This window comes from Genypterus blacodes, unplaced genomic scaffold (genome assembly GCF_046128005.1).
Source record: "Genypterus blacodes isolate CSIRO-AG114 ecotype Tasmania unplaced genomic scaffold, CSIRO-AGI_Gbla_v1 ptg000055l_1, whole genome shotgun sequence".
NCBI lineage: Eukaryota > Metazoa > Chordata > Actinopteri > Ophidiiformes > Ophidiidae > Genypterus > Genypterus blacodes.
The window spans coordinates 5171046-5186910 of NW_027466867.1; the positions used below are offsets into that span (position 1 = coordinate 5171046).

Sequence of the window (15865 nt, forward strand, 5' to 3'; positions counted from 1 at the left end):
ATTCATTGGAGTCTTATCCTTTGCACTTCCTTTTCCCTTCTCCATCGTATCCGTTCCTTCAGCTTATCCCGTGACATTCGTTGCTTGGATCACGACGACCTTTTGCCCAAGATTTTGGTCCTGATAAGGAAGATTTGAGCATCAACAAATGAGGCATAGTGTTTTGGTGCAATTTTGGATTCTCTGCCCGGGAAATGAACCCAAACGAGGGTGGACATGTCTCCTCTCTGTCGGGCGTACACTGGATATTCACAGGAGGAGGAGGGGAAGGGGGAGGAGGAGGAGCAACATGCATGAGTTTACAAACCATATGCATTGTTTCGGGAGTCTGTACACAATCTGTTTTTAGCCGTCTACCCGAGAAATGACCCCTGAAAAGGACCTTTGGACAGGAACAAGCGAGACATTATACTGTGGAATTGTCGGGGGGAACAGCAGAGAATTTTGTCTTCCTTTTCGATTTGGGACATGACTTAAAAGGAAAATTTAAAGAGCTGAGATCTTTGTGTCTCTGCTCACTGATGTCTTGCACAGTTTTTAGCCTTTTGTCCTTTGTGAAAAATAGCCTGGGTTAAAAGGACATTTTGGACACAAACAAGGGACACAAACAAGGGAGACATTATAGAGTAGAAATGTCAAACGGCTGAGAATTTTGTTTTTGGTTTGTTTTTGATATTACCTCCCAAACATGAAACCGCATGCAGATTTGGGACGCGACTAAAAAGGGAAAACACAGAAAGCAGTAGAGATCTTTATTAAGCTTCAAAGCTGGAGGCAACGATGGAGTCAGAGGTCGTGGATTTGACAGTGAACATTCATGCGTCTGTACATTTCTGGGATATTCTTTGTATGATCTTGTATAAATGAAAAAATGAACATTATTAACTTCAATTCTCATCTATTCAGTGGAAATATGCACTTCAGCTTTGATGATGTCACCAACGTGTGTGTGTGTGTATGTGTGTTTGGACACTTGCAGCATCCTGATTTCCCAGTCATTTACCACGCTACTGTATACACATCATCAATTATTCATTGGAGTCTTATCCTTTGCACTTCCTTTTCCCTTCTCCATCGTATCCGTTCCTTCAGCTTATCCCGTGACATTCGTTGCCCTCTTCACCCATACGGCCGCCACTTGTATCGGTTCCCCCCTCGTTTCCCCGTCTCTCCTACAGGATCCATTTCTTCTTTCAAAGTTTACTTTTCCTTATTATGTCAGGCAGATTCAAGGTCTTAACAGTCAAGTACTTGCAAACTGGAGGCAGGAACCAACACACACAGTTTAAGGAGTTATAGGATCGGATCTCATATGATTAACGATGGAGTTTGTTTCATTGTTTACTATTTATGTTTCATTGTCATTCGTTGGTCGTTCATCTCTGTCATTCCCGATGGTCAGATATAATTGGGTAGGGCCGCGCGGGCTTGGTTGTCCTTCGGCCCGAGTCCCGCCGGGTCTAATTGGCCCTGTGTCCTTTCTCAGAACGGCCCGATTGTGCTGTGGTCCATTACGTAATGGGGTCTTACTACACCATAACGCACATTAGCCTGTTTGATTTAGTGCCTCCGTCTGAGGTTTTTAGCACATGTAGCACTTAATATGTGCTCAAGTTCCACAGAATACAAGCTTAGATCTCATAACATGCAGACGTTGGGTGATTTGTTGGTAACAGCATCTTGATAGACAATTCAAAGCTCCAACGAAGCTGCATTTTGTCTTTACGTTCTTGTCAAGGTCAATTTTCTTGATTATTTACTGACGCTCTTCCTCTCTCACTCTCTCTCTCTCTCTCCCTCCTCCTTTTCCAGTATGTGGCGTTTGGCTCCCTTTTCTTCATCCTCCTCTCCATCTCCACTTTCTGCATGGAGACGCACGAGGCCTTCAACACCATCATCAACAGGACAGAGAATGTCACTGTGGGCAACACCACCGCCGAGGAGATCGTGTACGAGGTGGTGACCGACAGCTGGCTGACGTATGTGGAGGGCGTCTGCGTCATATGGTTCACCATTGAGGTCCTACTGCGTGTCATCTTCTGTCCGGACAAATTAGAATTCTTCAAAAGCACCCTCAACATCATTGACTTTGTTGCCATCCTGCCCTTCTACCTGGAGGTGTGCCTGAGTGGCCTGTCCTCCAAAGCTGCCAAGGATGTCCTGGGGTTCCTCCGCGTGGTCCGATTCGTCCGTATCCTTCGAATCTTCAAGCTCACCCGTCACTTTGTGGGTCTTCGTGTCCTGGGCCACACCCTCCGTGCCAGCACCAATGAATTCCTCCTGCTCATCATCTTCTTAGCCCTCGGCGTCCTCATCTTCGCCACTATGATCTACTATGCTGAGCGAATCGGCGCTGACCCAGATGACCCCACTGCCAGCGCCCATACTAACTTCAAGAACATCCCCATTGGTTTTTGGTGGGCTGTGGTGACCATGACCACCCTGGGCTATGGCGACATGTACCCAGAAACGTGGTCAGGGATGCTGGTGGGCGCTCTGTGCGCCTTGGCCGGTGTGCTGACCATCGCCATGCCCGTACCCGTCATCGTCAACAACTTCGGCATGTACTACTCCCTGGCCATGGCCAAACAAAAGCTACCCAAGAAGAAGAACAAGCACATCCCGAGAGCACCCCAACCAGGGTCCCCCAACTACTGCAAGCCAGATGCCCTGGCTATGGCTACCGCATCGCCACAAAGGATCTTGGGAAATGTCCTGGGTGGAGTGATGGGGTCTGGTGGCATTGGGGGTGACTGTCCTCTTGCCCAAGAAGAAATCATAGAGATTAATAGAGGTAAGACCTTTTTTTTCCAACTGAAGCTCGTTGAGTCCTTACTCAAGGAGCCTTTTAACCCTTTCTGCTGTAGTAATTTGAGAGGTTAAGTGGAAGGTAGAGCGCCATAATGCCTAGAGACATACAGGAAGTGCCAATGCATAGTTAAGGAATCGCCGACCCATCAGAATTCATGTGTAATTTATGATCAGTAAACCTTATATGGCACCATATGTCACAGAAGAACGAACTTTATGGACAGGAAATGAACTCAATTATCAACATAAGCATCTTAATGCATCTTGGTTTCTGCTGACTCAACAGATATCCTTTCAGTGAAAGCAGACGGATCATTAGACTGAGTATCAAACACTAACACCTGCTCACTGGTCACGTTTTAAGACAAAACAGCAACAGATTTGGTCCACATGAAGATAAATAGATAACAGACACTAGGGGTGCTATAGGGCAGTGTTCTGCTCGCCAGCATGGGGGCGGGAGTGTGGGCGATGTGATACACAGTTCCTCACACTGCAGATAGCAGCGAGTAACGTGTCATAAAAGATGCACTAACCTCAAACGACTAAAGAGAAGAACCTGCCGTGCACAGTGCAGGTTTCATTAAATAAAAAGCTTTTTACGCCATGACAACAAAACCATGAAAACGTCACACAACGTCAGTGTGTGTTGTTGGGACCTTAATGGGATTATTTGTATTTCATTCTTTAACACATTCATCATTTTATTATTTCAATCTGCATATTGATGCTGATATCAGGATATTTTAGCACTAATTTGATATTGAAGATGGTGAAATTTGAATTAAACTGACAGATGTCTTGACAGATGACAAAAATAAGTATTTCATTTCATTAATTTTTCCTAATAATTCCCGTAGATTCTAAGCAGAACGGCGACGCAGCCTCTGCCGCTCTCGCGAACGAGGACTGTCCCACCATCGACCAGGTGCTGAGCCCAGACGAGCGAAGCCCCATTGGGCGAGGGCCGACCCGGGAACGCTACCAGCAGGACCGCGCCTGCTTCCTGCTCAACACCAGGGAATTCCGTGCCACAGATGGGAATGTGCGGAAAGGTATGTCAGCACCCCAGGAGAGATAGATGTACAAACGTAAACACCTTACATAATCAGGCACAATATGCTCAACACACACACACACACACACACACACACATACTTCTACATGTCTCAAGTGCGTCAAAGATCCAGACGTATTGGGAAATAATGGTTTGTATGGGAAATCACACATTAGATCAACGTTATAATGAGACACACACACTCTCACACACACACAAGCACACGTAGCTCTTCTGCTCTGCTCTATTTGTTTCCACCTCTTCACACTCACACGTTGTCCGTCTCTCCATCGCTGCTTGTCTCCTGTCAGACGAGATGTTTCTGTCCCTCTGCCTCTTTTTTCCTCTTCCTGTCTTCCATCTTTTTACGGTGTCGTCTTCGAGTTTCTTTTGACGTATTTGTCTGTCGGTTTGTTTATTTTTCACAGTGTTCCTCATGATGTCACGTTCATCCATGCTCATTAATGATCTCTGTCTTTCTCTGTCTTCTGGACGCAGACAGTGGACCATGCATTAATTTACTTCTCGTCACTTCTGTTTCTTTCTCTCCCCCTCTCTCTCTCTCTCTCTCCCTCTCTCGCTCTCTCTCTCTCCTGCCTTGCATATTCCTTTTCTAATTTTTGCCTTCCCCTTTGTGATGCCTCTTCCTCCCTGACCCCCCCTCACATTCCCCTCCTCCCTCCCTCTCTCCCTCCTTCCCTCCCTCCCTCTCTTCAAACCCATGCCATCCTTTTCCCCCTCGTTTCCTTTTTCCGCGCTGCACTCACGCTCCGTTTCTACCCCGCGTGCTTCATACTCTGTGCTCATTCTGGAACAACCTAACACCTTGATTCATTTGATCTTACTACTGCAATCCAACCACCACCACCACTGCCGCCAACCCGCACTTAAAACACTCCCTCACACTCCCCTCTAAACTTTTAACGACCACCCCACCCCAACCCCCACCCCCTGTTGACAACAAACTAGAGGCAGCAGCCCTGGCACCCAGCCCAGACTCCCCTCTGACTGAGGATTGGTATAAGATGGAGGGGTCTCTGCTACAGCAGGACCTCAATGCAAACTCCACCTCCTCCTGGATCAAACCGTAGGCCAGAGGTAAAACTGATCAAAGATATGAGTTAAATTTAACAAAACAAAATGGAGCCCTTAACAGAGAAAACAACAGCCACATAGCATGTTTTGCAGTCCCCACTTTAACACTCAAACACTCGATACACACACACAAACACATGCACACACACACACACCACACACAGCATCCTGTCCTCTGTATGTGTCTGTATGTTCAGTGGAGGTTGAAGAGCCTCCTCTGCCATTGAAAGTGTGTATAGTGTGCTGTGATTCTTTCTGACTAAAACGAATAATGAAACACAAACTGAGCTCAGGTAGGTCGTGCTCACGTTTGGATACAAAATTTTGGGCGAAAAATTCGAATTCTAGGGATCGTCCTCAAATTCTTGAGGCATTCCCTTCAGTGAACGCTAACCTTAGCTCACTATCCGTGTGTATATTTGTGCTTTTTTAGCGATTTTGTGAACCCACAGTCTTACGAGCGATAGATCCATTCACATCTCGTCTAACCCCTCACTCAGCGCACAAAGTGTATGAAATGCTAAGGGATGGATGGATGGATGCTAAGGATGGAAAAATGGGGATTGCATTGTGATTATACACCCATAAAATGGCTACACTTGTGTGTGTGCGTGTGTCTGCGTGAGTGTGTGTGTTTGTGTGTGTGGGTGTCTGCGTGCGACACATCCCAGCAGCTTGAGTGAGAGTAACCCCAATTGTCGTGTCCTGTGTCAGTAACTAATAAAAAGACAAAGAGTGAAGAAATGAAGGGGTACAGCGGGTCACGTTGTTGTCTGATGTGCCTCTGTGTTGTTGTTGTCTCTCTCTTCAGGTTGTGTCATATCACGCGTGTGTATGTGGGCTTTTTCATTCTTACGTGTTATACACTGTGTCTCTGTCCTCTCAATGCCGTCTGAGTGTCGTGTTCGTGTTGTCGTATGTGGCTTATTCCCCCCCCCCCCCATCTACTGTGTTTCTTATCCGTGTCGCTCACTGACCCCACAGACCTTTGCCACAGCAACCATAAATAACTTAAAGACAATGTATCAATTATACGTTTTAAGTGAGACGATATGTACATGTACTCAGACACAGGTAACCGATTCCAATTTGATGAGCAGCGAAACAAGTCTGAACAAGTCCAGAGCAGAAATCATATTCGCTCCTGTCGTTCACACTTTGCTCAAAAAAATTGCGATTGTGATCTGATCTGCAATATGGTACCTGTGTTAAGGACAGCACTTTCTTGACGGCCCCAAATGGCTGGATGAGCAATATGTATGGTGCATAAATATATTAATAAAAATGGTGATAAATAATTGTATTGCTCTTACCATGTGAAGAGATTTGAGTTGAATAGACGCTCCGATTGAGGCCAAACCTACATGCCAGGTGACTCACCAGGTCACGTGGTGGTGAGACTTGGAGAGAGCTGTACAAGCTCAAACTTCTCAAATCGTATGCCTACCAACTGTGCCTGTACAAGTACATTCAAGTGGTTAATGCGATTAATTAGGCAGCCTTTGACAAGTGTGGTATAAAGGTCCAAGGTCACTGGGGTCAGCGGAGCAATTGAGGTCAAGGGATAGTACATCTTGAAACATGCCACGCTGAAAACAAGCAAAGTCTTTAGCCGCTACCATGATGCGATGTATGTCCCAGAATCTGACTTATTTCAAATATTACAAACGCTGATTTACCAAATATGGTGTTGTGAGCGTGTGATGGGTCTGACATACTATTCCCTAGACCATGTAACTGTGCTTTCAGTGCCCAGTGTAGTCCAAAGTTAAGGACCTTTTGTATGTTTTTACTGTGGAGAGTAAAGCCAAAAGTGTGTATCAGAATTTTAACATTGAGCTGCACTCAGTGACGGAAATGCTTAATATATAGACAGACAGACAGATATGGTTGAAAAGTGGCCTCGTACTGTCTAAGGTAAGCAAACCTTGAGCTGTCTAAGCCCCATTTACTTAGAGGTCCCTAACATTGCTTCGGTTTCGATGGTTCTCATGTGTGAACAGTTCTAAGTGCTGCAAAATCCCTCTTTAAAGCAAAAAACGGGAGTCCATCAAAGAACGCCATTGACACTTCCTCAGAAAAAGGAAATGGCCGTACGTAGCGCTCTTACAATCTGGATTGTAAAGTGATTGTTGTCACGATTCCGCTTCATCTCTGGAAGCCTCAAACAAAGATGGTGATGGCGTCCACCAGTCAAAGCATTCCTCCGCTCCTCCTTCCTGTTGTTTAAAGAGGGATTCTCACAAGTCATTCCCGTGTGCTTCCAGTCGTTGGTTTCTTTTCGTAGACGTGCGCACACATGGCGTCTACCACAGCCTCCTCTCACTAGCTTTCTTCTTTGTTCCCTCTGCGTGATTGTTGGCCCTTTGACTTCCTAACGCACCATGTGCAATATGCATGGCTCGCTAAGGTCAAACGGTCAATCACGCCCCTCACTCCCAGTCACTTCTCTACAACCTTCATGATGGATTTCAATCTTGCTGGGCTCTCTCTCTCTCTCTCTCTCTCTATCCATTTTCTCACTCTTTTGGAGGCCTTCACTACATATATACATATCAGTATGTGATTTTAATTGTCTTTACTTTGTGTCTGGGAAGTTTACGTTGATTTCTGTGGTGGTGTGTACCATCTTTTATTGAGTATTTGAGTCTTTTGGAGTATTTGCGTTGTTTTTGTTTCTGTGGTTGTGTATCTTTTCGGTTTGTGTAAGGACTTCTGTTATTGGTGATTTGAGTGATTTTGTTGTTTTGATGTTTGTTATTGTGCCTTAATGTCTTTCAGTTTTGTACAGCCATGTTTTGTCATTTGTGGTTTGGACTTCCCCTATGTTCCTCCTGTGTTCTCTTTTGAGTTTGTTTCCGTCGCCTACTGTACGATCTGTCGGTACAGAATTGGACCGTCAAAGGAAATTCCGATCAAAACAGTTGAAAGTGGCACAAATCTAAATCTCACTGGTTCAGGCCAATTTTCAAAGATCAAACGTATCCAACCTGATCTTATTTTCATCTCCGAATAGGGATTTCTACTTATACATTACAGTCTATAATCAAACTTATCCCTTCCTTCATCACACATTTGGTTAATGCTTATTTCTAATTATATTTTAAATACTGGATATAGGATCGACTTTTTTCATCTCCATACTTCCTGCTCATGTGAATCGATTCTAAAAGACCAGTTTCTGTGTGACAGACACTGGACCACATGAACAACCCCCTAAAGGACTGCACATTGGCTCTATTTGTCAAGTGGTTTGTGTGAGACGATCCTGTATGTGGAAACACTTGTCAGCGTCTCTCAGTCGATTGTTCTCCAGGTCGTCCCACATTTCCATGCATGTCGTATCATGTGTCAAATAATATCAGTTACCTCATCGCAACAATCTGCAAATATTTTTCCAGCCCAGATTTCATAGAAATAGTACAGAATAAGCATCTATGTATCTGTGTAAGAACATGATTAATAAGTTTTAGCTGCATGGACAGCAGCTGATGCCTATACTTATATATGAAACAGTGGTGCATCATCATGTAGTTTCGCCCAAAAACATGTGCTGGGCAAATTGTAGCTTAAGTATGGATCAATATCTGTGATCATAGGAAATAGGAGCTCACACCATCTGTGACATGACATAGATCTTATGTAAAATACGATATAGGGTATGGTCACGCGTTCCGGGACACAAGAAAGCATCTGAGACGAGTCAGCACATCCTGCACTCAACTTTGTTTTAATTCCACGCTAAAGGGAGTGTAGATCCATAAATTTAGAAATGATGCTTCTGTGAATTCTTGTGGCAATTTTAGGCATTTAGGCATCGATAAACGGTAAGTAGCACTAATTTAAACCCCTGCCTTCTGTAGTTCAATTACATGTATGAAGTTAACTGCGGTGGTTATTTCCTGGTCAGAATATTTGCAGTTTTCCCTCTCTGTATGTGTCTCCCTCCTTCATAAGCATCTTTGTCTGTGATTAACACTCACTCTCCATCCCATCCCCAGGCCGCCACTGCAGTGCAAGTGTAACTAAAGTCTGACTGTAGGTAGGTACACACTCTCTCCGCAGTGTGAATTAAGTGTGAGTTTGGGTCGGAAATTATGTCATTAGACTTTCGCTATTTCCCCTGACGGAGAATCTCAGAGAGCAGGAAAAAAAAAAAAAACGTTGAGATTTTGCACGGTGGCTGCACAGCTTGACAGACTGCAGTGGCTCAAATTAGCCTCATTTGCACCACAGCCACCAAGTTACTACCTGCTATGCATTACTCTTTATCATTTAATCAACGCGGGAAAACTCTTCTTTCTTTAATCCATATTGTTCATATTTCACCTGACAAGTGTTCCAAATAACTCCAACTACCTTAAACCTTTGATTCGTGATAGTTGGTTGCAGATGATAAATGAAACACTGCGTTATTGTCGAGTTCTTGAGCAGTGTGGACGCCTCTTTCTCTCTTTTCCTTCCTCCTCTCTCCCACCATACATATGTCAAATCCTCTGAGGAATCTTTGTTGCTAATAAGAGATAGCAGATAAATAAAACTTAAATATGTACTGAAAGAAGCTATTAGTGAGGGAAAGCAGCTAATATTTATATGCAAGTTGTAGATTTTCAGCAGTTTAAGCACTGATAATTTGCATATGAGCTGGCATAGATTTCTGAATTAATATATAATAAAATACTGCATTATTGTAACATTTATGCCATAAAATATTTGTTTAAATTATTAGTCATTTATGTGTGTTATATATTTATTTTGTTTATTAAACTAAAGAGGATACAGCATTGTTAACATTTCACCTCCCTATTTCCCTTAAGAATAAATAAATATAAAAATAAAGATAAGATAAAAAATATATGTAAATTAATGAAATATCCAAACAAAACAAAATTGTCTGTATCCTCCAAATTTCACAGACACACATCTGGTCTTTTTTACAAAACCTGTAACAGAACTGAACCTGATAATCTAGGCGGCTTCTCAGAAGACCGCGTTTGCGCGTCGAAGAAACGCCTGAAAAAACGCATCAATATTTTACAGCGTTGCCGTCTGACTAATGCGCCTGAGCTGGTCAGAATATTTTTTTAAAAAGCACTTTTATTTATGGTTTGCTCGAGTGAGGCGGGAAGGTCGGCCTCTGGTCACCGCTTGTTATTGTTTCACATCAGCAGGAAGGCACAAAGGGCGTCAGACTGCACCCATTGGTGTTGTTATTTGCTGTCTGTCAGTGTGGGCCTTGTGATGGTTGGAGTTTGGCGTAAAAGAAACACACACACACACATGTAAAATCATCCCATCTTACTGTGTGTCATGTCCCGCTGTACACAAATGAGGACATTACAGGCTGTGATTTATGGGGGAATAAGAAGGTCAAAGGTGAAGTTGACGGCAGATAAAATCAGAAGCCAAGTGGCCTCAATGCACCATTTGTTGTCCTCTAAACTTCATATGGTCAACTCCAGCCCTCACACTGTATGGGCAACATCTAACCATTGACTATTTTGCTGCTGTGTCTGTTTGTGTAACTGTGTTTTGGGCAGCCACACATTGTCTAAAACACCTGAACATTGCACTTAAAAGAGTCATGTGATGGAGCATTGGGTGCTTTATTCAATGGGGCCTTCTGTCAATGTTAAAAAAGTGATATCGAATAATCCTTTGCTTTTTTGTTTTGAGAAGAAATGACATAAATCATAACTCGCATTTTCTTGTTTTGTCCTGTCTTGTCCGTCTTGTCTCTGTGTCTGTCCTCGTCTGTCCTTTATATGTCTCTAACTTTTTTTCTTTGGGACATTTTTCAATCTCCTCTCCTGGGTTTGTTCTTTTCATCGGTGTGCTTCTTCTTGGTTTCGGTGTCATCTGCTAACATGCTATAAACCCTCTCATGTTCGTGTCTCGAATACGGAAAATACCAAAACGTGTCAAATATGATTTACTTTGGTTTTTATTGATTTATGATCCCCAATAAAGCAACCGGCTACGAGAAATCTCGCAGTCTCAATAACATATCGGGGATGGCTGGGTCGTCGTTGCGCCTCGCTCCTATCACTAGTGCACCCTTTGAAACCTATGAAGCCCCCGGGCCGCTGCGCCGCTGTCGCTCTCCCATCCCCTCCATTTTGTAGCAGAGAGGATGTTTGTGATCGGTTTTTGACAGGAGAGTCAGTGGATTTAGTGGACAGAGCGCGTCGACACCTCCTTCTCTATACATACACGGAGCAAAAAAAACAAAAAACAGCAATAAGAGAAAAAAAGAGCTGGAACGTAGAAGGAAATTACCTCTTGTCTTTGTGAATCCAGTGGTTTATGATGCATGCGTCAGATTAGCCGATGGGGTCGAATACAGATTTTAGCTTTAAAGGTACACCTATTTGAAATCATCAGAGGAAATGTGAAGAAAATCATTGGATAGACATCAAACTAGTGTAAAAAAAGAAAAGAAAACGTGCACAGTTTCATCTTTAAATGTAGAAATAAGTGTGTAGACGGATACATTTTTCTGTGTTCTGGACCAAACAAAACCAAGCTCACAACACTGTCCAGAGAAGCCACCACCAAACCAGACACTCCAAACCATTTAGCCAAAGACCAGATCCATTTATTGATTATAGAATAGCTCGATGTTTAATAGGTCTCTACTTTATGTCATTTGTGAATATTAGCGGAAGTACAGCGGCGGCGGCGGTTTGGTATCGTCTCATAAACGTACCGTCTCGGTATCAACGCATCGTTCGTTTCACTTTTAAGTCATTGGACACTTTAGAGTTGATGCCGAATTGATGTCAGTAGCTGAATGAGAAGAACATTAAATCAAAAACATACAAATGTATTATGCATTGTACCATAAGAACTATATGAGAAACACTTTAAGTCTAATTTGTAATTTTTCACTTCGCTGTTATGATGCCCATATATGCAAGCGTTACCTCATGTTGTACAGTCAAAGGTCCATTCAGTCATTTTACCTTAAGCGGCATGTCATGTAGCAAATTATCATAGCTGTGTATCACGTTAGCATATTCCAAAAACGCAAACAACCATTGAAAGGCTATCACGCGCATTTCCTAATGTCCATTTCGCAATACTAAAAATGACTGAATGAGCCTTTAAAATATGGTAATGAAGACGGCTGCGTCAAGGTTTGAGCCACTTTGAATCAGACAGTGAAAAGTACTTATAAAATCAGATATAAGCAGTTACAGATTTAATCCTATTATATTAAATATCACAAATATGAGCACTTTACTAATAGTAAATGTTATTTTACTAACCTTTAAAGGAAAAAGACGTGCATGTGTGCGTAAGACACAGACCCTATTGAATAGATTGCGATCATCCATAAACAAACATTTCTAACAGGCGATTTTTAGATTTTCTAAATATCTCGTTTGCTTCTTTTCACTCTCTTTACTTTCATTTTTCACATTTTTGTTTGATGCCCTTTGATTTGAAATGTTCAAGCTGAAAACAAACATCTGAATTTCAACATGGAAACATAAACATCTAGGCAAGTTTTAGAATCATCCGTTCATCGACACACAACACCGATTTGCCACGCTAGCATCGAAACGTCACGAGATCAAGCAAAAAAAAAGAAGAAAATATCGACATTCACATATGCAATAAACATGCAATATTACTTTATGCTGGAAACATGCTGTGCACATACATATGTAAATACGCAGATCTATTTTTAATGAAAATGCACAGACATCCTAGGCGGTCTACCGATGATCTTTGATTTTAGCTGTAGCAGATGTAAACGTATTCAAATTGACACAAGAGTTTGGTCTTGTTTTAATTCGTGTGGTCTTACTGGTCCTATAGACTTTTGATGTTGTAGCGGCCATTTTTAATTTTATCAACTGTAACGATTTTCATTTTGTAATCGTTTTTTTCTATTTACTTCACTTGTACTGGTAATGTGTATTTCATTGTAAGGAATGCCTTTTCCGTAGCAGTGTCTAAAGAGATATTTGTCAACAGATATAATGTTCTATTTCATTGTCCTTGAGTTAAACATAAAGAAACGTATAGCGTGACTTTCTGGAGTTATGAAGAAAAACTGTTTAGTGCTTTAGAATCGACGACTTGCAGTTGTAAATGCAGAACACTTCCATTCTTCTTTAGACATGTATAGCATATTGAGTGTTCTTATCGTAGCACAAGTTTCTACAATCAGAAGAAGTATAAAAAAAAAATCTCTGTGCTTCCAGACGCGAAACATTAAAGAATTCAGGTATGCAGTGTTATGACTGAAGAGGTTTGCTTGAATCTGAACAGAAATGTGAAGAGTTTGTAAGTGTTATTAGTGTGTCATCTATGTAGAATGCGATCCTCTCATGTGGCTCCACTGTGAGAAGTGATGCAGGCCGGGCTTGGACAATCTGAGTGTGTGAGCCCATTCTTACATTTTGGACACTTTGATATCAAAAGATGCTTTATTTCACGTAGAATTTGATGTCGTGAAGGAAAGCCCTCAGTAATCCCTTTGATTTAACTTCCTGGAGTCTAAACTGGGTTTATAATTTTGCTCTTTCAATGAATTCGTCTTTCATCTCCCAGCTAAAGAGCTGCTCTGTAGAAAATAATTTTTTTTCTAAATTAACCCTAACCCTAAAAAACTTACTAGAAAATAAATATGTTGTTGAAGGCTCCAGATTCTCAACTACCAAAACAGTTGAGAAAATAATAGAATGTCAAAAAAAGAATAAATAGAAAAAAAGATCATTAGAAAAAGTATCTAAATTATCTTGGGATCCACTTTCTATTGAGTTCTTCTACACTCTCTGTAAACAACAAATAGTTTTTATACTTTACAGTGCAGCTTTTGAGGTCACAGATACAAATCAATTCAATGAAAAGTCAAATTCACTGCAGACGTTAGAGGGTTAACAGCAGGTGGAGCAGATCAGAAAACAGGAGGGCTCATCCTGCTCAGATACGCTCAAACATCCCCATGAAACAGAACATTGGAGATGAAAGTCTGCCCCAAACCAAAATCAATGAGGAATGACTTCAAGTCCTGCAGCATCACTTCTCTCGGTGAACAAGCCGGCATGATTGCACATGTGTACTGTATGATCTCAAGTATGTACAGTATACCATTGGGAATGTACAGTATAATATCTGTTAGGGTAAAACATTTATATCCATACTGTATATTTCCAATAGAACATAAAACATCATTTTAATTTGAGTTTTTGTTGAAATAAACAAAACCATCAGCTGTTGTAAGTGCCTCTATGAGGCCCCGTAGGCTCTGGTGTCAGATTAGGAGTTCATGCAAACTAGCTAGATTTAACTAGCTATACCTTCAAAGCAATGCTTGATGGGTCAGTGGGTATTATTGAATATGTACATATCTGTATCTACACATGTGAATACATTAAAGTCATTTAAAGGTAATATTTCTGTATGATTCATGGGAGTGGTTAAATAGATAATTGGTGATTTTATGCAGATTGATGCACTGGGTTGACTTTGTGCCAAACAAACATGTCTGCACTGCACAGAGAAAGATTTATTTTTCCTCTGTAAGCATGGAATACAAAGCCACTTTTACATTATTTATACTGACCGTTTCCGTATTACACGGTTATTTTTAAAGCACACCATTACTAATTCAACTGTAACAACAACATCTTAAAGGGAAAATGACGTCCTGATTCCTTTGATGGTTCTGCACACAGGGTAAATGCACTGTATTGTTTTAAATATGGATGTAAATGTATTTGTTTATGGTACACGTGCATCCTTGAGGAAAAAATGTTGTGACTTTTGCCTTAGTCTCTCTGATATTTGGATTAATGAATCACAGAAGCATATTAATAGCAGATGTGCAGTACATTTCAGGTTTGTATGAAAACCTTGGGGGTAATTGATGAAAACATAGGCCAATTTCAACCAATGGTGTGTCAGTATACAGTCAGTATACATTCTATAGTGTTGATATTTGCGTGATTGCATGTTTTATGAATTACCCCACAAGGTTCTTGTGCAATCATCTGTAGCAGGATTGATAACAGTTGAGCCTCTGTGTGTATCACTGTGCGCTTTTACTTTGAAAAGCAAATGTGTTCTGGACTGTAAAGCAAACTATCCTAACACACACGCACGCACACACACAGATGAAACAGCTATCAGACCTCGTGTGTGTATGTGTGAATGATTCAGGTTGTGCTTTGGGATGTGAACAGAAGATGGCGTTGGATCCCTGCCCCACCCTTCAGTCTGCTGGTTGTAAGGGACCTCTACTTCAGCTGTTATACCACTGATGTGTTTCCACGTTCTGTTGTTGTTGTTGTTGTTTTGTAATAATGAAAATAGAGCCTCAAGTACTTTAGAACAAAATAAAGACAAGAAGAGGAGAGATGAAATATGAAGAGCAGATGGGAAGAGCTAAAGCGGTGGGAATGTTTGAACTGTGGGATGTATGATGATGATGATGATGCACATTCCACCCCCACGCTGACGAAACCACAGCAGAAGTGTTTAACCCGCTCGTGAATAATGCATGACGGAGCCGCACGTGACGCCTGGAATCGTTCGCCATCAACCACAGGCAGAGGATTTGAGAAACTTTCCCACCTGTTGTTGCTGGCAAACATTTTCTTTAATTGCTTGGTGCTTGTGCGGGTGTGTGTCTGTATGTGTGTGTGTGAGTGAGTGAGTGACGCTCCTGAGGTGGTCTCAGCTCAGCGCTTAACTATGTACTGTGTAATGATGAAGTATGTTAATGTCTGTCCATCTGTTTAAAACATTCATCATCCAAACTGTTTGCACACATACACACACTCACACACACACACACCTAACCACTGACTCTGATGTAGATATGGGAAAGACTTTGGTGCTGGTCAGTTGGCTGGCAGTTTTGTTTCATTCACTCTGTTTGAAAGT

The 15865-nt window shown here is 41.9% G+C and overlaps 1 protein-coding gene across 2 annotated transcripts in view; it reads left to right on the forward strand.

Annotated features, from left to right (window-relative positions):
* The window catches only part of LOC143002171 (voltage-gated potassium channel KCNC1-like), a 33145-nt gene that overhangs the window by 11721 nt on the left and 5559 nt on the right, over window positions 1–15865 (forward strand). The window contains exons 2-4 of one of the 2 annotated variants that reach the window (XM_076152144.1): window positions 1813–2794; window positions 3672–3866; window positions 4838–4966. In XM_076152144.1, the coding sequence (XP_076008259.1) occupies window positions 1813–2794; window positions 3672–3866; window positions 4838–4959 (1299 nt within the window). In that variant the 3' untranslated portion in view covers window positions 4960–4966. Of the gene's footprint in view, window positions 1–1812; window positions 2795–3671; window positions 3867–4837; window positions 4967–10933; window positions 12128–15865 lie in introns of those variants that run through there. The other variant, XM_076152145.1, reaches the window with a different exon arrangement.